Consider the following 23,998-nt stretch of genomic DNA (forward strand, 5'->3'; position numbering starts at 1 on the left):
TGATTCTCCCCGGAAAAAAATGGAACAGCCTCACCGTGAATCCTCGTGTCTGTGGTGGATGATTAAGTCCTACCCCGGGGTATCTCGTGGTGAGGTCCTTGAAATAAATCCGGCAGATGGAAAACAAACTGGATGGATAAGCGCAATATGGAAAACAGGTACAGGTTGCTCGTGGTCGTAATGTTGAAACAAAATCTCCTTCTCTCCTCCCTTTCCTTCTCCTGCTGATGGCTTATATAGTCCTGTGACGGCTGGGATTGATTGATTGTAAACAGGTGTTTTCCAGGTTGGCGGCTGTGGTCTCCTTCCATCATCCGTCCCCGTTTTTCGGGGACGGCATTAACTGATGCACATAAACAGTAAACGGGACAATGAAACGAGACGCACTCAGTACTGACATTTAACACTATGTGGCCCCGCTACATGGTTTTGCTACTTCTCAACTTTAAATCAATAGATTTGATTATGTCTATGTTGCATATGTGCAGTTCAAGTAAAATACAGAAAACATATGCAAAAACAGTAGTAATACAATAAAAATACCACCTCAGCTCTGTTGCTAATCAGCTAATTTCTTTCAGGCAAAAACAACTGCAGCATTAGTTGCTATATACCACTCATGAACCTTCCAGAGACTTTGATCTTTTATCTGAGACCAAAGTATGCAAAATCTTTCTACTCGAGAAAGTAATGATAGTCCTGAAAGTGTGAATAAGGCTGTATTAATAATGTCTGCGTAGCTTTACTCAAGAATTTGGAATTTTATGGATTCAACATTGCGGTGGGCTGGCGCCCTGCCCGGGGTTTGTTTCCTGCCTTGTGCCCTGTGTTGGCTGGGATTGGCTCCAGCAGACCCCCGTGACCCTGTAGTTAGGATATAGAGGGTTGGATAATGGATGGATGGATGAATTCAACATGTGAAATCGGCTTAGGAAAAAAAAACAGATTTGGAAAAGCTGTAAATAGGTGATCATCACTCAAACAAGGATATGACAAGTATAAGTAATGATACAGCAATTGCTGGAATTTACTTTCAGAAAAAAAGTTAAAAAGTTACTCATACAATTAAGTCATACCTGGCTAGCAGCAGCAGCTGAATGGCGACAGATCCTAATTAAGATTTCCAGCATGTCCTGAACCACTCTGGGGCCCGGGCGGAAAACTTCTAAAATATACCTCAGCCTATGCAGCAACTTCATTTTCAAAAGGCCCTAGTAAATTGAAAATCAGAAGAAGTCAAAAGAAAGCAATCATTATAAAATTGCAGTTAAGGCATAAACAAGAAAAGATTAAAGTGAAAAGCATGTAAATCTGGCAGCATCACCTTGATGATATCAGCTTGGGCCACCTCATGATCTTGCTTTCTAGCCTCCTTTTCCTCCACTGTCTCCTTTTTGCCATTTTCATCTACCTCATCCTCCTCCTCATCATCAGACTCTTCCATTGGCAATAAGGGAAATGTGAACATCCCATGAAGCCAAGAGAATGTTCGGTCAAGACATTCCTAAAAGAGTTTATAAGTAAAAATAAAAGTTATATAGAAAACTGTAAAATTGTTCCATTGTAATCAAGTTAAACCTTACCCTGCTGTTTATTATAGAACAAAAATGGTGATCTTTAACAGAAGGCTTTTCTTAAATAAGAAGGAAATAACTTTAAATCATGTTAGAGAATACACTAAAAAGACATGCAAAGGAACTTAAACACACAGAGACTGCAAAAGACTGGGACAATCAACCACCTAAGGTATTGCTACATCAAGGAAAAAAATTAAGTGGAACCAACAGAAAACATGAATGTCAGGCTCAGAGTGTAATAATTTTGCTAGGGTTGGATGTCAGCAAAACAGAATAAAGGCTCCAAGGAAGAAGTCAGTTGTAGAACAGAAAAGGAACAACCAGACTTTTAAGTGGCATATCAAGCCATTTCTGATGAGTGAAACAGCTATCAAAGAAAAAACCCATGACTAGATCAAAAGGACAAAACAAAGTGTTTCCATCTAACTAAAAGCTATGAATTTTAATTCACATGAATACAGACAAAGAAGCAACTAACAGAGGAACAGTATTAATATATTTATTTATGTGGTATGGGCAATGACTCAAACCCTTTAAAGCTAAAACTTTAAACTTTCGCAGTTGCCTGTGGTATTTCAGCAACAGTAAAATACATTTTATTCTAAGATACACATTCATACCATTGAGGAGAGGCACAGTATATTTAAAAAATGTGGCACGCTGCATTTTTTTTTTTTTTTTTTTTTTTTTTACCAGGAGACCTCATAGCACAGAAAACCCATCTCTTGCCATACTGCAACAGCTGCCTTTTCCTGTTTTCAGTTTATCAGCCTGAGCACATGCATGCTCCGAAGCAGTGGATACATTTATGTGCATATTCTCTGTTAATGTGTATTTTACTATTTTGTATCACGTCAATGACAGCACTAGTGCACATAGAGATGTGTGGTTTCACTGCTGGGCAACCTCCAGTGTAGCCATATCTGAGAGCCAAAATAAAATATGCAGGGTAGCCAAACACCTACACCATCGCACACCCCACATAGCTCAATAAAATGCCTGCACCTCAAGTGACAGAAAATAACTCCAATGTGTTGTTTTTTTCTGAGAATTGTACTTTTAACATACAGTTAGGTCCATAAATATGTGGACAGAGACAACTTTTTTCTAATTTTGGTTCTGTACATTACCACAATGAATTTTAAATAAAACAACTCAGATGCTGTTGAAGTGCAGACTTTCAGCTTTAATTCAGTGGGGTGAACAAAACGATTGCATAAAAATGTGAGGCAACTAAAGCATTTTTTTTAACACAATCCCTTCATTTCAGGGGCTCAAAAGTAATTGGACAATTGACTCAAAGGCTATTTCATGGGAAGGTGTGGGCAAGTCCGTTAAAAAAAAAAAAGTTATGTCATTATCAATTAAGCAGATAAAAGGCCTGGAGTTGATTTGAGGTGTGGTGCTTGCATGTGGAAGATTTTGCTGTGAACAGACAACATGCGGTCAAAGGAGCTCTCCATGCAGGTGAAAGAAGCCATCCTTAAGCTGCGAAAACAGAAAAAACCCATCCAAGAAATTGCTACAATATTACGAGTGGCAAAATCTACAGTTTGGTACATCCTGAGAAGGAAAGTGAGCACTGGTGAACTCAGCAACGCAAAAAGACCTGGACGTCCATGGAAGACAACAGTGGTAGATGATCGCAGAATCATTTCCATGGTGAAGAGAAACCCCTTCACAACAGCCAACCAAGTGAACAACACTCTCCACGGGGTAGGCGTATCGATATCCAAGTCTACCATAAAGAGAAGACTGCATGAAAGTAAATACAGAGGGTGCACTGCAAGGTGCAAGCCACTCATAAGCCTCAAGAATAGAAAGGCTAAATTGGACTTTGCTAAAGAACATCTAAAAAAGCCAGCACAGTTCTGGAAAAACATTCTTTGGACAGATGAAACCAAGATCAATCTCTACCAGAATGATGGCAAGAAAAAAGTATGGAGTGTGGCGTGGAACACCTCATTATCCGAAGCATACCACATCATCTGTAAAACACGGTGGAGGCAGTGTGATGGCTTGGGCGTGCATGGCTGCCAGTGGCACTGGGACACTAGTGTTTATTGATGATGCGACACAGGACAGAAGCAGCTGAATGAATTCTGAGGTGTTCAGAGACATACTGTCTGCTCAAATCTAGCTAAATGCAGTCAAATTAATTGGACGGCATTTCATGATACAGATGGACAATGACCCAAAACATACAGCCAAAGCAACCCAGGAGTTTATTAAAGCAAAGAAGTGGAAAATTCTTGAATGGCCAAGTCAGTCACCTGATCTTAACCCAACTGAGCATGCATTTCACTTGTTGAAGACTAAACTTCAGACAGAAAGGCCCACAAACAAACAGCAACTGAAAGCCGCTGCAGTAAAGGCCTGGCAGAGCATTAAAAAGGAGGAAACCCAGCATCTGGTGATGTCCATGAGTTCAAGAGTTCAGGCTGTCATTGCCAGGAAAAAGTTTTCAACCAAGTATTAGAAGTGAACATTTTATTTCCAGTTATTTAATTTGTCCAATTACTTTTGAGCCCCTGAAATGAAGGGATTGTGTTAAAAAAATGCTTTAGTTGCCTCACATTTTTATGCAATCGTTTTGTTCACCCACTGAATTAAAGCTGAAAGTCTGCACTTCAACTGCATCTGAGTTGTTTCATTTAAAATTCATTGTGGTAATGTACAGAACCAAAATTAGTAAAAAGTTGTCTCTGTCCAAATATTTATGGACCTAACTATAACTGACACATCCCAAATAGCACATACAAATATATATTGTATGGTGTTTTCCAAGATTTTTTTTTGTGTGTGTGTTGATGCACGTGGGCTACACACAGACAAAAACATGGTCTTCTGTATATGTATAACTGTAAACTGAGCCTTTGACCTCCAGAAATGAATATGAAGGACAGATATATCTTCACCAGTTTAATGGCCAGTTACATTGCCTTCTAAATGTTTTTTTTTCTCCAGTCTCCATGGTCTTGGGCATCATTTGAAGCATGAAATAACATTCTCATTTTATCCGCCGCCACCTGTAACCATGTCTTTTTCAGTCTCTCTCTGCACTTCATTCCTCCACCTTGGCGTGCCTCTTTATCCAATCATCCTTTGTATTTTACTCCACATGCCTGATCCACCTTTCTCCTCAGCAAATCACATATCACCTCAACACCCAGCCTATATCTCAATTTAGCATTCATCTTTGTCTCGCTCTGTGGCGCTCCATACATCTATGGTGGTCTCTATTCTTTCCAATTTTGCTTCATGTTTCACCTTCATCAGCCACACCTCACTCCCATACCTAATACAACACCATCGATTGCTTTTATAAGCTTTTAAAATTTCTTATATGCACCTCCTCCCCTTAGTTTTGATGCTATGTCCACACCTGTGTCTGTACTGAACATGTCACCTAACAGAACTTTCCTACTTTGTTTAAAATGCCATTATTGCCAGTATGTAAATTTATCCTTCTTGCATCAGCATTACACAGCCCTCTTGCACTCTTTTTACAAAGAAAATTTTACATTTGCTAACTGCAGACTACCGTTCACATAATGACATCTACTAATAATTCACGTATTGGAATGATGCTGCCCCAGTTACAACACATGCTCAACAGCCATACTCCTATTTTTTCCACACCTCCTTCCTCTTCTTCTACAACAATCACCTTGAGTCATCCTAGAATATACCTATGTACCAAATGGCAGTTCGGAGTACCAGAACTTCTTGGAGTGACTGGAATAGATCCTGGAAAGGGTCCCAGCTGGTGACTCCATAGTTCTGCTGGGAGACTTCAACACCCACGTGAGTAATGATGGAGAATTTAAGTACCTTGGGGTCTTGTTCACGAGTGAGGGGAAAAGTGATGGTAAGATCAACAGACGGATTGGGGTGGTAAGCACAGTTATGCAGTCGCTATACAGATTTTCAATGGTGAAGAAGGAGCTGAGTCAGAAGACAAAGCTCCCGATTTACCAGTCGATCTACATCCCTACTTTCACCTACAGTACGGTCATGAGCTTTGGGTAATAACTGAAAGAATGAGATTACAGGTGCGAGCAGCCAAAATAAACTCTCTGCAGGGTGGCTGGACTCCCCTTAGAGATAGGGTGAGAAGCACGGGCTTGGAGAAGACCTTCAGCTTTGAAAGGAGCCAGTTGCGGTGGTTTGGGCATCTGATATGGATGCCTTCTGAATGCCTCCCTTGTGTAAGTTTTACAAGCACAACCATCTGGGAGAAGACCCCAGGAAAGACCAAGGACTCACTGGGAGGATTATATCTCCCAGATGGCCTGAGAACACCTTCGGATCCCACAGTATGAGTTGGCAAGTGTTTCTGCGGAAAAGGATACATGGTCCTCACTGTTAAGACTGTTGACCCCGCAACCTTGCTTCGGGTAAGAGGTGGAAAATGAATCAATGAATGAATAATTTATCTCCTACTATTATGGATTTAGTAACATAAAAGGAAAAAGGAGAGGGCACTATAAATAATCCTCAACCCAAGAAGCTCATGATAGTTTTCAACTATACCTCATCATTAGGGACAACCAGCAGTGCCCAAAGAGCTCGAACTGCACCTGCGATTACAACTTCCACATTGTCATCCAAAGCAAAGCGAAGCAGGAACAAAAGGCCAGCATCCAGAAGAGTGGATATAATTCTGCCCTTCACCATAGATGCTAATTCTCCCAGATGTACCTAAAACAAGATGAATAAAAAAAAATTAAGAGACGTGATAAACAAAAATCACAGCTGCAGGGTCCTACATGAGTTTGCTTTTTGTGTTATTTAACCAGCTATGCTGCTTAACAAAAATGCATCACACTCACAATCAAACTGGACAGATGTTCAAGGTTATGAAACTAACAGTGAAAATGTTTTAAGAAATGGGTAAACAAATAAATAGTGCAAAACGTGAAATGTTTGTAACTCTTACCTTATGCAAGACACGTGCCAGAGTGGTAAAAGCCAGTGTGCGCTGTTGAGTCACCTTACTGCGAGAAAGGTGGAAGAGCTCCTGCAGTGAATAGCCAGCAAGCTACAAGGAGAAGGACAGTGAAAAGATTTAGTGTGTATGGATCAGAAGTTTACTCTGTGAATAGAAAGCATGCTTCATTGAGTAACCTACTCTCTCACTCAGAAAAAACTTTCTCAATCTCTACTTAATTCACACATTAATCTTAATTTCTCTGCAGAAAAGTTTATTTATAGTGTTCGTTTTAAAATGTGTTTTGAAAACAGATTGATTAATTAAAATAAAGGTGTAGTACAATGCATTGGAGTACAGTATTACCGATTCTGTTATGATAGCTAACATTACAATAAAGCTTTACCAAGAATTTAAGTTTGTTAATAATACAATCAAATAAAAGTCACATGTAATAACAAAGATGGTACTAATGTATAAATTGTCTTCTTTTGTACATTTTGGATACTGAAAAATGGATACTGCTTTAAAACAAAAACTGGTTGTCATGTCCAACAAATTTCAAAGACGGTATGTGAAACAGAATGGTTTAAAGGTTTAAAATAAACTAGATTATAACCCAGGGATGCTAAAACTCTTTTCTGCTAATTGCATGAGGATTATCTGGGATTTATTCAGATCATGTGGTCACTGTATCTGCACAATGACCCAACAGCTGTCTTTCAGCATACACATTATACTCTAAATTAATAGACTGCAACTGAATTTAAAAAGTGACTGTTTTTTAATTTTTCTGAGTAGTAAATCCTTTATTAGTTCATATGAGCTAACTTATATATAAGCACTCTGTAAACACCAGAGGTACAGTATATAAGTACTTTGGGTCACCCTTTGCACATCTACTTTTCCTTAATTAGGGTCCTGTATTTAAAAAAGTAAAAACACTAATCAGAATAATCTTGCATGTGAACAGCTATGCAAATAAAACAACGTATGCTATTCAGAACAAGCAACATTGTCCAAATTTGATCATAAAAGAAACATAAAACAGCAGATTGCACTTGCCAGTTGTGAGTTGCAATAAGACCTGAATGCTCAGCTCTCAAGAAACTGAAAGCATCTCTTTTAGATAAAAAAATATGCATAAAACACACATAGCTAATGGTGTTCCCTCTCTATACTGATCTACTGTTGTTTCATAAACATTAATTTTTCAGACTTTTTTTTTCAGTTTACAAGATATTGTACTCCCCAAAGACAGATCATCATCAAATCAAAAATAATGCATGCATTTTATGAAATAAAAATAATTTTAGTAAGGAAGTATGGGTGAAAATGTTCTCTGACCTCTGGCTCTTCTCCATGGTGGTGCAGTCCAAGATGTGTTGGCAGGTCAGCAGTTGGTGGGATCAATGATCCAGAGAAATCAAAACGAGCCTGCATTGCCTATAAACACAGAGTGGGATTCCACAAGTGATGAATAATACCATAAAACTTTCTTCATAAAGCTTCTCTTTCAAAAGGGCTAATCTTTCAACTGCTTATAAACTTAAGATGAAAATGTACTCTATATTATTTTCAAAGTAAATATGTGAAACATGCATCGTAAGGGTTGGTAGGTGAATGGTGGGAAAATCAAGTAAGCATGTGTCCTGTAAAGGATACCCTTGCCTGATTAGGATGACATGCAAACAGATTCTTAGCTGATGTTGACCACTATGCAGGTAATTATTTCCCAAGACACCAGTGACTACCAGGAACAGTCTGGTTGACAACTAAGGACAGATTGGCAACTACTGGAAAGGCAGTTGACAGCTCGGAAAGACAGAAACAGGGGCAGGGAGAGTTAGCAGCCTGAGCCGCATCTTTCGAGAGGAAGAACCTGCAACAAGCTATGGAACCACATTTACGTACATACCCCGAGGGGAGCCCAAGAGGTAGGAAGAATTAGAACCCTGCAAGAATGGTCCCCAAGGATAACGACAAACACAAATGGAAGTACAATTACAAGATGCATCTGTGGCAAGGCCTGCAAGAACCAGCGTGCACTTATAATACATCAGGCCAAGATGAAGTACTTGGTGCTGGAGCCTACAGTGCAGCACCCATGGTCGGACTTTGGTGAGACAAGGGAAGAGCCCGACCCGAAATCACACACCAGTCCAGCACCTCCAAGCATCTGAAGCTCCATCACCGGGCAAAATAGTCCAAAAGGCGTGGGTAAAATGGCACCCAGCCAGCAAGAAGAGAGAGTGGCACCAGTTTGGGGAGGATGCTGCCCAGATAATTGGAAACATGTGGAAGGGGGATGCTGACAGCCACCTGCAAGCCATGTCTACGATTATTGTGAGCTAAGGAGCAGAGCACATTTGGCTTGGAGAAGTAGAAGACCAGCAAAGCACCCTACATCATGAATCAAAGAACAGGAAGGATACTCCAGGTGCAACAATAAATCTGGATCCTCACAAAGCAGTATAAGAGTGCAGAAGAAGAGGAGAAACCACCACTGACAGAGCTCCAGAACATTCTAAGGAGGAAGCTCAAGATGCTGCGTAGAGCAGAATGGCACAGGCGAAAAGGCGGGGAGAGAGCCAGGAAATGGGCAGCTTTTATAGCTAACCCTTTGGTTTCACAAGGGTGTTGCTTGGCAGCAAGTGCACTGGATGTCTCTCATGTTCCAAGGAGTAAGTAGACCAGTTCCTCCATGCCACCCTGCACGGTCCTATGAGAGACCAGGATTTGGAATACCAGAGAGCCCTCATTGATCTAATAGCCAGAGAAGTCAGCTTTGACATAAGAGAGTCAAGCCAAAAGGAGGTGCAGGAGGTGGTGAAATCAACTAGTGCCAGCTCAGTTCTGGGACCATCTCTGATGATGCGTCCTAGCACATCCATAGGATGTATCTTTCACCTTAATCTCATGTTTTTAGGGCGAATGAAGGCAACAAAATTACTGGTGTAAGGAGTCTCATCAAGACCAGAACTGATAAACAGCAAACAATATCAAGACATCAATGAAAAAAAATGCCCCTCTCAGATATCAAACTGAATGACCCAAACATGCATATTTTGGCTTATATATTGGTAAACCTCTTCCAGAAAATTTGCTCCTACACAGTGGGAATACTTTGAAACAGAATTGAGCTCTAGAACTGTAGACTGGCCCTGAATTTGTTAAGGCAGAAATTTAGTCCTTTCAGGTTTTATGTAATATTAGTCCACAGTGATGCCTAATGTATCAAGATTTTTGTTACTTTTTTCTCCATAAAAAACATTACATTATTTAAATTTTTTACTCATCTACATGTAATTTCTAATCAATGATAAACCAATTACTAACATTTTCATATTACCTTCTTTGTCCCCTTTTTTCGTGATGGAGGGAGGTCCCTGAGCCATTCAAGTTTTTCTGGTTCTAATTTGTCCATGTGAACCCAACCTTCTTTGGGTTTTACAGGCAACTCGTCAACTTAAAAACAAAACAGAATTTTTACAACCATTTCTATGTTAATGTTTGCTGCTTCGTCTTCTAGAGGTATTATCTAACCAGCACAAATATCCAAGAGGTAAGTAACAACGTCATACAGTGTGTCTTTTTAGAACTAAAGTTACTGTGATAAAGATGTTACTCTGGAGATTTTAAAGTGGACCTTCTGCAGAACAGGTCTTACTAAGTAGATAAGGGAATGAAAATTAATTATACTAATTAAAATTGATAGGAAGCAAACAGAGATTCCCAGAATGAGACGTACAGGTTTTTTTTTTTTCTAACCTAAGCAGTTCTCCCATGAAACCAATCAATTTGATGGAGACATTTCTCAGTCTCTTAGGAAATAGCTATCGATTTTGCTCAAAAACGGCAGAAGATAAAATAAGTAGAGTGAAGCCCATAAATCTACTTAGATCAGTGTTTCTCAAACTTGGTCCTTGAGTACCACTTTGCCTTAAGTTTTTCATTTTAACCAAATAATTGATTACAGGTGGAAATTGGATGAAATTAAATATGTTACAGTTTTCATATTTATTGATCCTATACATTCTTAGTCTCTTTTTTTTACTTGTCAATGTAATTTATCAAAGGTTTTTAGATTTCATTCATGGATTCAGTATCCCTAATGTTACTTAAATTTTAAACTCTTTTTGCTTTATCCTTGTCTATTACCGAAGCAACCACCTACTGATTAGTACATACATATATCTTTATATATAATACGCTACTGAGGCTGTTCGTTTGTCTGTCCAGGATTTTAAATCACCTGTAGCTCATAAACCATTTAACCTACTGATCTGAAATTTGGTACACATATACTACGTGATGTCTACTATCTGCTTTTGGGGTGATGACTGACCTCCAAGGTTATTCCTCTTTTTATTCTTATTTTATTTTATTGAAGAATCAACTCTCAGCAGGGCACCATTCTCCTCCCTACCACCTTCCCCGTCACTTACCCTACCTCTTCATATCTTAAATCATTCTTGCGGCAGATTGAAGACTTAAGTGCCAGCTTAAGTGAAAAATTAAATAAAATGTACTAAGTAATTGAAACACAAGTCAGTTTTAACGCGAAAATATGCCAACAAAAGAAGAGAAGAAGCGAGCCGCTAGGGTGGAGAAAAGAAGAGCTGCTCAGGAAGCAGCAAGCGCATCAACCTCTGAGCAAATGAATGATAAACATACAGAGAAAATGTATGAAAACTATGAATGCTCAAGTCAAGTGTATTGACTGCACATTATCGTGCAGTGTGCCGTTACTGGCAGTAAATAAAAGGGCATGAACAGTTCTTCCTTATGTCTCTTGACTTATACTTCATACAGAAAACTGTTTAGAAGCAATTCCAGGATTGAGTTTAAGAAATATTCCATTTAGCATGGCTTTTTGTTTTACGTATTAATTGTGTTTAAACTTTAAGAATTCATTTGTTGTTATTTCTATAATTAATTTAAATACTTATCATTTACAACTGAAAATACAAGAAATACAAGTGAAAATGATAATATGTACTGGCTGTTGTATTATAGACGATGTGAAAAAACAGAAGTATCAAATCTAAAAAATATACAGAAAACAAATTATTCCCTTTAAATACAGCACAAAACTGTTGTTTAAATTCCACAGTCAAGTAACACAAAGACAGTTAGTAAATTGCCATACTTTCATATTAAATACTGAAAACTGTAAAAATGTAGTCTCTTTATAGAAAGTAATTAACATCTGATAATAAATAGGATGAAATGAAATCCCGAAACTCAGAAATGTTTAGGAAAACACTGACCAAAATGATTTGCAGTAAAACGAACAAGCCAGTACTAAAACTTTAGCTTTTAGGCTAAAATTGTCCTAAAATGTTGGAAAATGAAGAGTTCCTTCGTGATAATGAAAAAGTCTCAAAACATGCAACAGTTGTTGAAACTATTAAGCAAAAGAGATTTTAGCATCAAGCCTCTAATTCTGCAAATTGCTACCATTCCGAAGTAATAGCAGCATTGGAGTCTATTTCGAACTAGGCTTCACTTTTGAAAATTAATAAAATATTTGTATAGTTTATGCTTCTCTGTTCTGTTCCTTGCCTGGTTCATTTTACAGTGTGGTTTACTAACTTCCATGGGATATTTTATTCACAGGCATCACGTCGAGCTCTGTGTAAATGCCAATGAGGTACAGCTCTAGGCCATATGACTTCTGTATATAAAGACACCAATAGGAAATCCCTTTTTCAATGATGACTGCTAAAATATAGACCTCACAGAATCTTCTAAATTACCCCAATTTTTTAGTGACACATTTTGGGGATATATGTGTTGCAGTGAGTTAGGGGTCTGTGGCAGTCCAAGTTTTTCAATGAAAACAGTGCAGCTTAGGCTTGTGAGTGTAGGTGTGAGTCCAATGCCATGTGGCCCTGGGACGCTTAATGGGGAAATCAACTGATGGCAAATTCAAATGTGAATGCAATCATCTCTGTCGGTTTCCTCATTGACACTCCATAGGTCATAAAGTAGATCACCTGCACCCAAGCAGGTATAAAAGTCTGTGTAGGACAGACTGGGAGGTAGGGTGAGATCAAGAGCAAAAAAAAAAAAAGTCAGAAAGAACTAGAGAGTGTTACCTGGAGAAGTGGACAGAGAGGCATGGCAGTCAGGAGGTGGCTCCAAGAGAAGACAGAGAAACATTGCTCTAGGGGCAAGTTGCTAATAATTGCATGCCACAAACCAAGAGCGGCTAATGGCTTCAAAGGTCATACCAAATATGCCAAAGGATGGTGGTTGGATGTTGGAGCTGGGCTTTGAGCATCCCAGCTAATACTGACTGAGGTGGCTGTGATGCAAGGCACTTAATGGTTGACTGAACATGCCGGCATCTCTGATCTGCTACAAAGAGCCAAGGAGGGTGTGCAGATGAGACAGGTGAGAGAGACACACTAGGCTCGGCGATAGACTGGGTTCTATTCATGATTTCAATTTATGTATTGATTTTTCCTACACAGAAGAGCACTTGTTTTTATCATGTATTATTTATTTATTACGTGATTTGTTTCTTGAAAAAAAAAAAAATGCTGAAAGCACTGTTTGTACCAATTTTGTTGTTGCCTCAATTTCATGATAATTAATGATCCGAGTTCAAGAAGATGCAATCCAGGCAAACTATATACAGTGGAACCTCAGTTCATGAACGTCTCGGAACACAAACAAATCGGTTTACGACCAAAAAGTTCACCAAACTTTTGCATCTGTTCACAACCACACACTCGGTATACGATGTGAAATAGGACAGCCTGGACACACACAGGAGGACACGTTTCCACTCATCACCACGTTTATTATACCCAATTACTATTTACAGTCACTAAGTGCACCGCCACCAAGCCCCACAGTCTCCCAATGTCCAGGCTCTCACTAGCCTCTTCTCTTTCTCTCTGTCTCTCACGTCAGGCCTCTCCTCGCCTCCTCTGCACCGACCTCGTCTTCCTCCTCACCCGACTCCAGCCTTGATTGCAGGGAGGCGGCTCCTTAAATAGGCGGCTGATTGCTGACCGCACCCAGCCACCTGTGACAACGATAAAGCCAGTTACCACCGGTTTGTACATGTTCAGTCTCTCCCTGTGCATTTCCTGTGCAGCAAGCGAGCAAGTGAGAAAGAGCGGGACACACACACACACACACACAGGCGCGCGAGAGAGAGAGACACACACACACAGGCTTGCGAGAGACACACACACACAGGCTTGCGAGAGACACACACACACAGGCGCGTGAGAGAGAGACACACGCACACACGAGAGAGAGATACACACGCACACACAAGAGAGAGATACACACACACAGGCACGTGAGAGAGAGACACATACACAGGCGCGCGAGAGAGAGACATACACACGAGAGAGAGAGAGCGAGAGAGAGAGAGAGGGCTGGATGCTTAAGGTAGGAAGGCAGTTAAAGAATGCACTGGGCTTGTTTTTGTTTTCACTTTTGTTTACAGCGATTGGTTCGTAGCGTGCATTGTTGCAATGTTACTTTTCTTGGTGGTTTATTAAATTACGGATTTTTCAAATGTTCATTTTTTTTCCCTGTGCTTAAAACTCATTAAAAAAAGTGTTTTTAGCGATCAGTTCGTAGCGCTATAGCACGAACTATTACAGTGTTAGTTTTCTCTGTTGTTCAAGGTTTTCTCAGTGTTATTCAACGTTTTTACATTTAGTTTACTATTACGCTGTGCATTCTATGGTATTATTAACTATATTTGTGCTTAACAACTTAAAAAATATATATATTTACATACAGTTCGTACGGTCTGGAACGGATTAATTGTATTTACATACAATCCTATGGGGGAAATTACTTCGGTTCATGACCAAATCGGGTTACGACCAGAGTTTTGGAACGAATTATGGTCGTGAACCGAGGTTTCACTGTACTTTACTTGAAAGTGGCTCGTGTTTTAATTTTAAAATCTCAGCAGCTCATATGCAAAATATCTGCATCACAGTTGTTAGTTTATTATTTCTTAGTCAGATCACTGAAATTTTCTTTTAATTTTCTTTTTCCATGAAATATCAACAGTTTAAAATAGATATAAAATTCACACATCCAATAACTTACGGTACTGGTCAAAAGTTTTAGAACACCCTTATTTTCCAGGTTTTATAAACTTTTTAGATTAAATAGATTAGTATAACTGTCATCCCTGCTTTCAAAAAACAACCTTGTATAAAGCTCATTTCTGCAATAGATTAGAAGCTGAATAAATATTGCAAGTGAGCAAGACTATGTTAGAGAAAACACAAGGAATATTGCAAGCAACAGAGCTCTGCACCCACTGGCTAAATCTCTCAGCTTCTACCCCAGAAAGGTATAAAATTACCAAAAGGGTAGAGAAGATACCCTATCATGCCATTAATCCTCACCTGTTATTGGAGGACATAAGTCTCGGTCACTGCTTTCATCCTCCATTTCTGCCGTTGTCTCCAATTCCATAATTTCTTCATTCTCTGATCTTTGCTTATCCGGTCTACTCATTTCTAAATCTGTGTTTGTCAAAGAGGCTGAAGACATCTTGGACTTTACAAAAGCCACCAGCCTAGGATCTAAATGAAAAGCAAAACTGCCACCAATTACCTAATTTACATTGACTGGCTAAAAAAAATCAACAATGAACAACAATGACACAATAAACATATATTGATATATAAATAGCTTTCAAATGAAATATAACCAGATTGATTGAATTTTGCTTTGGAGAGAAGACTGCTTTATTGGTAGACTGACATAAGGAGTGGTAGATGGGTGCTTATGATCTTATTGAATAATTTTTATTTAATCAGTATATTTGCAACTAAAACTTAATCAGTGTTTTAACTAACACACCATGTAGTGGTCCTTACATTTGTACATTTTTTGTCTTTATCAACACATTATCTAATGGTGAAGAGAAGGTAGGGCAAAACAGCAGCCAGTGAGACTGCAAATTAATTTAATTATTTTCATTTAATGGATGGAAATGGATGGAAAAACTAGAACTAGGAGATGGCAAGCAATCTTACAGCACTGTACTAGTAACTAAATTACTTTTACTTAAATAAATAAATACACTATTAGGGCAAGTCAGACCTTAAAGCATCACAAAGCTAAATCCACAAAGAAACTAAGAGGATTATCCCATAAATCAAGAACTGTTGATTTAATTCTAAGTAATTAAAGATGCATAGAGAAGTAATTCAGATATAAAACAGAAGCTTGCTTTAAATTTTCTTGTACTGTATATGTTTTTTTATAAAAGGGGAGATATTGTTTTCACCTGGAAAAGTGTAATTATGAGGCAGAATCCACGTCATTCCTGCTTGATATTTGGATTTCGGAGAAAGGGCTTGCCCTGAAGCATTACACTGGTCAGGGTACTGAATACTCTATTCTGACAGTTCCCCACATAAAAGTAGAAACACTCAAAGGATCCCTGCTGGGTGACATTCACTGGAAATTTGTACCCAAGGACAAGTAGAACACTTTTAATACATTTTCAAGTTAAACAGAAGAAATCTTAGTTTTGTTGCTTAATACAAAATATGAATTATTCTGCTTTTTTTTTTAATTTAAAAGCACATACTTGATTCATTGCTTACAGGGATACTGCATAATTATTCCATAGTAGTACTATAAGACTTTATCATAATTTTCATGATTTCATGATCATTTTGTGAATACAGCCTCATTACTGCTTGCCAACTCATTTAAAAGCAAACAGCAACATTATGCAGAACAGAACACCAAGTCAAGGTGTCTTGGAAATGGCGAGAACTGAATATTGTGCCAAGATACTATTGTGCCACCAGGAAGTCCAACATAAATCCATATAAAGGAAGTGAAAGTTTGTCTATTTATCTGATAAATTCTCTGGACTGCAAATACTAAACGACAAGTTATTATGTAATTAATACTTCTAAAAGAGAACTTCCTATATTTTTCAACAAAACAGAAAAGTTACTTAATAGGTTTTTAAAATATTATGTATCAAAACTTGTTTTAAACCTAAGACAAACTATTTCAGAGCCAAGTCTTCCAGAGTGCAAGTATTAATGAGGAAATGGATGCTTTGTGATGTCTGGCAAGTGAGCATCATGGCATTTATCTGATACCAAAGTGTCCCCATACTGGATCTTCAGACCAATTGTACAATTCCAATTTAAAATAGTGTAGCATCTTGAATTTTTAAATTCTACTATTAAATTTGCAAAACTGTTCCAAAGTTTGATGGCTTCAGTTTTTAAAAATAAATGGAAAGTACTTTCCTCTCTGTCACTAAAATCACTTGAGATCTGTCACCTGTTTTGAAACCACCTAGCTAAACACTGAATATTTAATTGTACTCAATAAAAATAAACCAAATTTAAGACCACTAAAATTATTTACCAAAAGAGAATATATTTTAGACATGGACCTAATTAAAAATATAAATCTGTTTACAAAAAAAATCGTCTTTATGTTTTAGGATACAGTCATTCCAAAGTGGAACTCTAGCAGAACAAAAGTAAGTAACATTAGTGTTGTGACATTTTAGGTCAGCACTTTATTTTTCTTCACACTATACCCACCACACTTACTGACAGGAATCACACTCTTTATTAAGTGAAAAAGTGACAGACCTTTGTTTACAACACACTGAACCAGCTGTATACATGGTGCCAGTCCACTGCATAAAATACTTTATATAAAAAAAGAAATCAAATTTAGACTTGATTGCATGTGAATACTTGAATAATCTCCTTTAAGAAACAACACACCACTTCTCCTTCTCTTGATAGCCCTTGTGAAAAGACAACTATAGCAAACACCAATGACTATCTTTATTGAAAAATATTTTTTCTTTCCTGGATTTAATGTTTTTCACAACCTTTATGTATCAAGTTAGGATATCAGAATTCAAAGATATTCAAAATAACCATTCATAATATCAAGAAAGAAAGTGTCACTTTCTGTGAAGGGTAGAAAACAGTCTTATAAAAATGTTTCTCTGTTTACAGCAGGGATGTGCAAAGTCATTCCTGGAGGGCCGCAGTGGCTGCAGGCTTTTGTTCCAACCCAATTGCTTAATAAGAAGCACTAATTGCTCTAGAAACACTTCTGCTTCATTTTAGTTATCTCCCTCGTTAAGATTTTGAACCCTTATTGCTTATTTAAGTCTTAAACAGCTGCATTCTTGGTTTTTAATTGCTCCTTATTAGCAATAAGATGCAAATGACAAAAGAAACCAGCAGTTATCCATTTTGCTTGTTACCCTTTACACCTGTGTGTATTTATCATGCACTATTTGGTTTAATTAAATACTTGGAAGGAAAGAGAAGACAAAAAAGTCAAGGACTGAGAATTACCCATCTGTTTTACACTTCAAAATATTTGGATATCTTTAGAATGGAAAAAAAAATCTAGGATTTGAGAATGACTTGACATAGCAGAGTTAAAGCACTAAAACGCCATGAAATGTAATTATTGGCAAGGATTGTTTTCTAATTAAACAACTGGGTTGGAATAAAAACCCGCGGCCACTGCGGCCCTCCAGGAATGGCTTTGCACACCCCTGGTTTACAGGTTAGTGAAAAAAAATCTATTTTCCCTATTTACTATTTCACCAGAAATATTAAATTGTTTAAACTCAATATAGCTCCACATCTTTAGTAGTATTTCCACACAGCCTTTTAAACTTACCAAGCTGCGAGATCAGCTTTCTCTGTTCTTCCAGAATCTCAACCTCTGACATGCTCTTGAGACGCTGCTCATTCTCCCATTGAATCTGCTTCACCTCTGAGGCACTATCTGGCTTACCAAGACCATCCCCTGAAATAAGTCTTGATGTAGGATCTGTGCATAATGAATTATGTAAGGTCAATATAAATAATTACAGCAGTTTAAAAAAAAGACTGTAAGGTGAAGTTCAGGGAGGAGATAAGACAGGCAGTAGGTGGCTGTGAAGAGTTACCAGATAGCTGGGCAACTACAGCAGAAGTTGCAAAGGAGACAGCTAGAAGGGTGCTTGATGTGACATCTGGACAGAGGAAGAAGGACAAAGAAACTTGGTGGTGGAATGGGGAAGTATAGGAGAGTATGCAGAGGAAGAGGCTGGCAAAGAACAAGTGGGATAGTCAGAGAGATGAAAAAAGTAGACAGGAGTGCAAGGAGATAAGGTGAAGAGAGAGGTGCCAAAGGTGTATGATGAGTTTTATGAAAGGTTGGACACTAACGAAGGAGAAAAAGGCCGGCACTAATTGGCTAGACAGAGGGACCGAGCTGGGAAAGATGAGCAGCAGTTAGGGTGATAAAGAATAATGATGGAAACAAGCGAGGAAAGCATGTTGAGCAGATGGAAAGAGTACTTTAAGAGGCTGACATATAAAGAGAATGAGAGAGAGAGAAGGTTGGATGATGTGGAGATAGCAAACCAGGAAGTGCAATGGATTAGCAAGAAGGAGATAAGGACAGCTATGAAAAGGATGAGGAATGGAAAGGCTGTTGGTCCAGATGACATACCTGTGGAAGCATGGAGGTGTTTAGCAGGGATGGCAGTGGAGTTTTTAACCAGATTGTTTAATCTTGGAGTGGAGAAGTAGTGTACTGGAATAAAGGTGATGTGCAGAACTGTAGCAAGTATAAATGGATAAACCTGATGACACACAGCATGAAGTTATGGCAAAGAGTATCGGAAGCTAGTCTTAGAAGGAAGGTGATGATTAGAGAGCAGCCGTATGGTTTCATGCCAGTGCACTATAGATGCGATGTTTGATCTGAGGGTGTTGATGGAGAAGTACAGAGAAGGCCAAGAGAAGTTGCATCGTGTCTTTCTGGGCCTAGAGAAAGCATACGACAGGGTACCTAGAGGGGAGTTGTGGCATTGTATGAGGAAGTCGGGAGTGGTAGAGAAGTATGCAATAGTGGTACATGATATGTACGAGGAAAGTGAGACAGTGGTGAGATCTGTGGTAGGAGTGCCTAATGCGTCTAAGGCTGAGGTGGGATTACATGAAGGATCAGCTCTGAGCCCTTTCTTATTTGCAATGATGATAGACAGGTTGACAGAGAAGATTAGATAGGAGTACCCATGAATGATTGCAGATGACATTGTGATCTGTAACAAGAGTAGGGAGCAGGTTGAGGAGAACCTGGAAAGGTGGAGATATGCTCTAGAGAGGAGAGGAATGAAGGTCAGTAGAAACAAAACAGAATACATGTGTGTAAATGAGAGGGAGGTCAGTGGAATGGTGAGGATGTAGGGGGAAGAGGTGGCGAAGGTGGATGATTTTAAACACTTAGGATCAACGGTACAGAGTAATGAGGATTGTGGAAAAGAGGTGAAGAAGAGCGTGCAGGCAGGGTGGAGTGGGTGGAGAAGAGTGTCGGGAGTAATTTGTGACAGACGGATACCAGCAAGAGTGAAAGGAAAGGACTACAAGTGAGACCAGCTATGTTATATGGGATGGAGATGGTGGCACTAACAAAAAGACAGGAGACAGAGATAGAGGTGACAGACTTAAAGATGCTAAGATTTGCATTGAGTGCGACAAGGATGGTCAGGAATAGAACCGAGTACATTAGAGGGTCAGTTCAAGTTGGACAGTTTGGAGACAAAGCCCGAAAGGAGAGATTGCATTGGTTGTGAGCAAGATGCATAGGACTGGAAAATATGGACAAAGATGATCTGTTGTGGCGACCCCTAATGGGAACAGCCAAAAGAAGAAGACGACAGCAGTTAAAAAAAAATTCCAATTTCAAATGACATCACTTAAACACACATTTTTACAGATTTAGACATTTCTTCTCTCACTTTCCTGAATCTTTACACAAAACATTCTAATCAACTATTACTCTATCCCCTTACCATATTTATTGTAAAATGGCTATCTACAGATTAGGAGTATATGCTAACTATGAAGTTGATATTCTGCTATTTACAAGGCAAAGAGAAGAAGAAGAAAACTTTTATACTGTCCTAACACAAAATTAGGTTGTTAAAAACTATATTTGTATGAGACAAAGTTGGAAATCATGGCCACAAAGCTGTTTTTTAACAAATCTGCAATTTGAAACAACCACCAAAACACTTTACCAGGATGCTGATGTATCTGCATCTTCATCTCCACATCATCTGATGCCCTAGTGGGTATTCGTTCCATGGCAGACTGTGATGCTTCTTTGGCTAGCAGGCCATTTTCTTTAGCTTTTTGTAGCATCATTTTCTGTGCAAATATACTCTTTCTGCCCAAAGGAGAAGGTATCTAAAACCAAAGTAAAAAGTATGCATTTGTCCTTAGATATTTAAACAATATGTTCAATAAAATATACAATTATAATCTATTTGTTCAAAGAACCAGAACTTATTTGAAGAGCAAATAATACAGGACTCCAGTGGCAACAACTGTGCATGCATTAGACCAAGATTCTCAACCTTTCCAAAGCTACTTATCCCCTTTGACCACGTTCAATTTAATGTAAGTGCTCCTAGAAGTCACGGAAAAGTGCGTAGTTATAAGAACTGATGTAGAATTTGTCCCTTTTCTAGAATTTAATTCAGACAAGGCCTGTTCTCCCATTTTCATAATGCTGTTATACAGGTTAAGATCATATGTATTAAAATTATTCAGTTGTTTCCATTTTAGCATACTGAGAAAAACCTGTGTTTCATATATTTTTTAATTTCTACACTTCAATTACAGAAACAATTTTCAAAAGTAGACATGTTACTTTTAAAAAACAAACATAACTGCACTGAAGCTAAACATTTCTAGTTGTTAATTTTTCTTTTATTGCAGATAAATGATTAATTAGTGGCAAGTGCAGCAAGTAAATAAAATGGTAATACATTTTAAATCAAAATATAATCAGTACAAGGTAATCAAGCTAATCGTAAAGCTCAAGTTAACAATAATACCACAATCAAAGGTAGAAAGATCTGAATTAAGTGTCTTAATAAAGACAACCTTCTCAAACTCACTGGTGTTACCTCAATAACATCAAGTTCAAAGCAAGAAACATTCTTAGAGGGATGCCCTTGTGATATAGCGGGTCCGCGGCTCTAAACAGTTTTTAAATAAATAATCACCGCACTCGCAGCTTAAGGAGGGGGCGTGGTAGTGTGGCAGGAGTGGTTTCCAGGCGCTATGCGGACATGGGCGTTTCCACACTGAAGTGCACAGGTGCAGGATCGCCCGTGTCCGTAATTGATGCCGGGAGCTGCTAATCGCCACACCCGTGTCATGTCCCCATTATAAAAAGGAGAAGCATGAGTGACAGAACAAGATAGAACAAAGGTTAGCGGAAAAAGAAGGCAGAAAGAAAAAAGAGAAAGAGAAAAAAGTCGGAGCAGGAGCGAGCGAGAGCACTAACACTTTTACACCATCTCCTTGTTTCAAGTCCTCATCTGCCAGCTCATCCAGTCACATTACCAATGTTGTTGGGTTCAAGAGGCTCCCAGAGCTAGAAGAGGGAGCATGGAGCAGTACCTGCTTCATCACAGCCCTTCTGTCAGGTTGAGTGATGGGTTGATAATTCACATGCTATGCCAATTTAGTCTCACGAGTTAACCTAATATGCACATCTTTGAGATGTGGGAGGAAAATCAGAGTAACCATAGACAAATTCATGTAGGCACAGGGAGATAAAAAAAAATCCACCCTGACAGCAGCCGGGCACATGATTTGAACCCAGTAAACTGGAGCTGTGAGGCAACAGAGCCAATAATAAAAAAAATTAACTCAAAGTCAAAACTTACTGTAAAAAAATGATATTAAGTTGTGTTATCACCAGTGAAATAATTCACTACATTCCAGCTGTACTTGTACTTTTTATCATATTGTAAAGGTAATTGAGAAGAGCACCAAATATTTTCAGTTACTTACGTGCATAAAAAAAAACTTTAAGCAAAATTACAAGGTCAATAAATGCAAAATTACATAGAGTGATTGTGCTGAGTATTATGGTCTGACATAAAGTATTCTTTATAACACATTTATCACAGATATTCTATGTGCATCATCACCTTTTCTCCTTTTTAAAAATCAGGGAAAAAGGTTTAGATTAACAATCAATACTAATGCTATAAGAGATTCTAAAAACCATATAAGAAAAGATACATGATTAGCTAATACACATAAGGTAACCTGTAACGTTAACATTTATGTCTATAATCTCAGGAATTGGTTCCCTTACAGAAAATGTTTCAGGATGGGTGGAGCACATCTTCAAAACCCCTCGCCCACAATACAACCAGCTACATCCAGGACTTCCCTGATTTCCTAAAAAAGCTGTCTGGTATAGGCCCCTTACCTGAGGGAACCTTACTGGTCACAAATTCCACAATGGATGTTGAGGCACTTTACGCAAACATCCCCCATGATGATGGCGCATTGACATGTGAAACGTACCTTAAACAACATGATTTACCCACGGAGTCAGTTATACAAATGATAAAATTCACTCTGACAAACAGCTTATTCTCATTTGGACAAGACTTTTACTTGCAATAAATGGGGACTGCAATGGGCTGTCAGTTTGCACCTCACTATGCAAACCTATTTATGACAAAATTGGGAGGATGATTTTATGTCAGCATCTGTAATAAAACCATCGTTGTATCTCTGTTACATAGATGACATTTTCATAATCTGGACTGACAGCGAGAAGGAACTCCTCCATTTTCATACCTAATATAACTCTTTCCACCCCAACATAAAGCTGAAGCTTAAATTACTCAAAAACAGAAGTCAACTTCCTTGACATCACAGTTCAACTGAAAGATAACACCCTTGTAACTTCTGTTTTTTCACAAACCAACAGATAGAAGGACCTAACAGAGAAGTGATAGCTTCCACCCCAAGCATATAAGGCACTCCATCATTTTCAGCCAAGCAATACGTTACAACCTATTTGCTCAGACCTGACAGACCAAGATAAACAACTGCAGGAATTTGGACAAGATTTCATCAGACAAGGATTTACTCCTAAAACAACAGACACTCAAATAAGAAGAGCTACTGTCATTACCAGAGACAACCTTCTGGAATATAAAAACAAAGACAACAAGAACCGCATTTTGACTATGCATTGTTCTCCTCTCTTGCTAAATTAATTTTAGCCTGGAGAGGTCTATTAATTTTTTACATGTAGGATGTCTCACTTAAAGGGTTTCCAATGTTCTATCTGTCCTAGTGTCTATATAAATACAGGGACATCCATATGTATTACATCTTGCATGAAGAAGGGGCCTGTGTTGCATAGAAAGCTTCCATATTGTAATCTTTTTAGCCAGTACAAGGTATAATTTTGCTTGACTTGTCATTGCTTTTATAACATTAAGTTGTTTTGATGGTCGTGAGTTTACAGACGCACAAGTCTGGCTGATGTAATGCTGTTCAAATTAAAGTGCTAAAGATGAGTTTGATTGAAAGTCTAGCATTTAGGTCTTGAATCATTTTGAACTCCTTAATTAACTTAATTTTACTGTTTATTTAAATAA

General features: G+C 38.4%; 1 protein-coding gene across 2 annotated transcripts in view; it reads right to left on the reverse strand.

Annotated features, from left to right (window-relative positions):
• rpap1 (RNA polymerase II associated protein 1) overlaps positions 1-23,998 on the reverse strand; it is a 90,018-nt gene that overhangs the window by 46,106 nt on the left and 19,914 nt on the right. For both annotated transcript variants that reach the window (XM_028821450.2, XM_028821449.2), the window contains exons 5-13: positions 20,594-20,762; positions 18,202-18,354; positions 14,910-15,089; positions 9,863-9,978; positions 7,858-7,956; positions 6,520-6,621; positions 6,114-6,281; positions 1,325-1,504; positions 1,077-1,211 (exon numbers count right to left, since the gene is read on the reverse strand). In XM_028821450.2, coding sequence (XP_028677283.1) covers positions 1,077-1,211; positions 1,325-1,504; positions 6,114-6,281; positions 6,520-6,621; positions 7,858-7,956; positions 9,863-9,978; positions 14,910-15,089; positions 18,202-18,354; positions 20,594-20,762 — 1,302 coding nt within the window. The remainder of the gene's footprint in view (positions 1-1,076; positions 1,212-1,324; positions 1,505-6,113; positions 6,282-6,519; positions 6,622-7,857; positions 7,957-9,862; positions 9,979-14,909; positions 15,090-18,201; positions 18,355-20,593; positions 20,763-23,998) is intronic.

This window comes from Erpetoichthys calabaricus, chromosome 16 (genome assembly GCF_900747795.2).
Source record: "Erpetoichthys calabaricus chromosome 16, fErpCal1.3, whole genome shotgun sequence".
Taxonomy (NCBI): domain Eukaryota; kingdom Metazoa; phylum Chordata; class Cladistia; order Polypteriformes; family Polypteridae; genus Erpetoichthys; species Erpetoichthys calabaricus.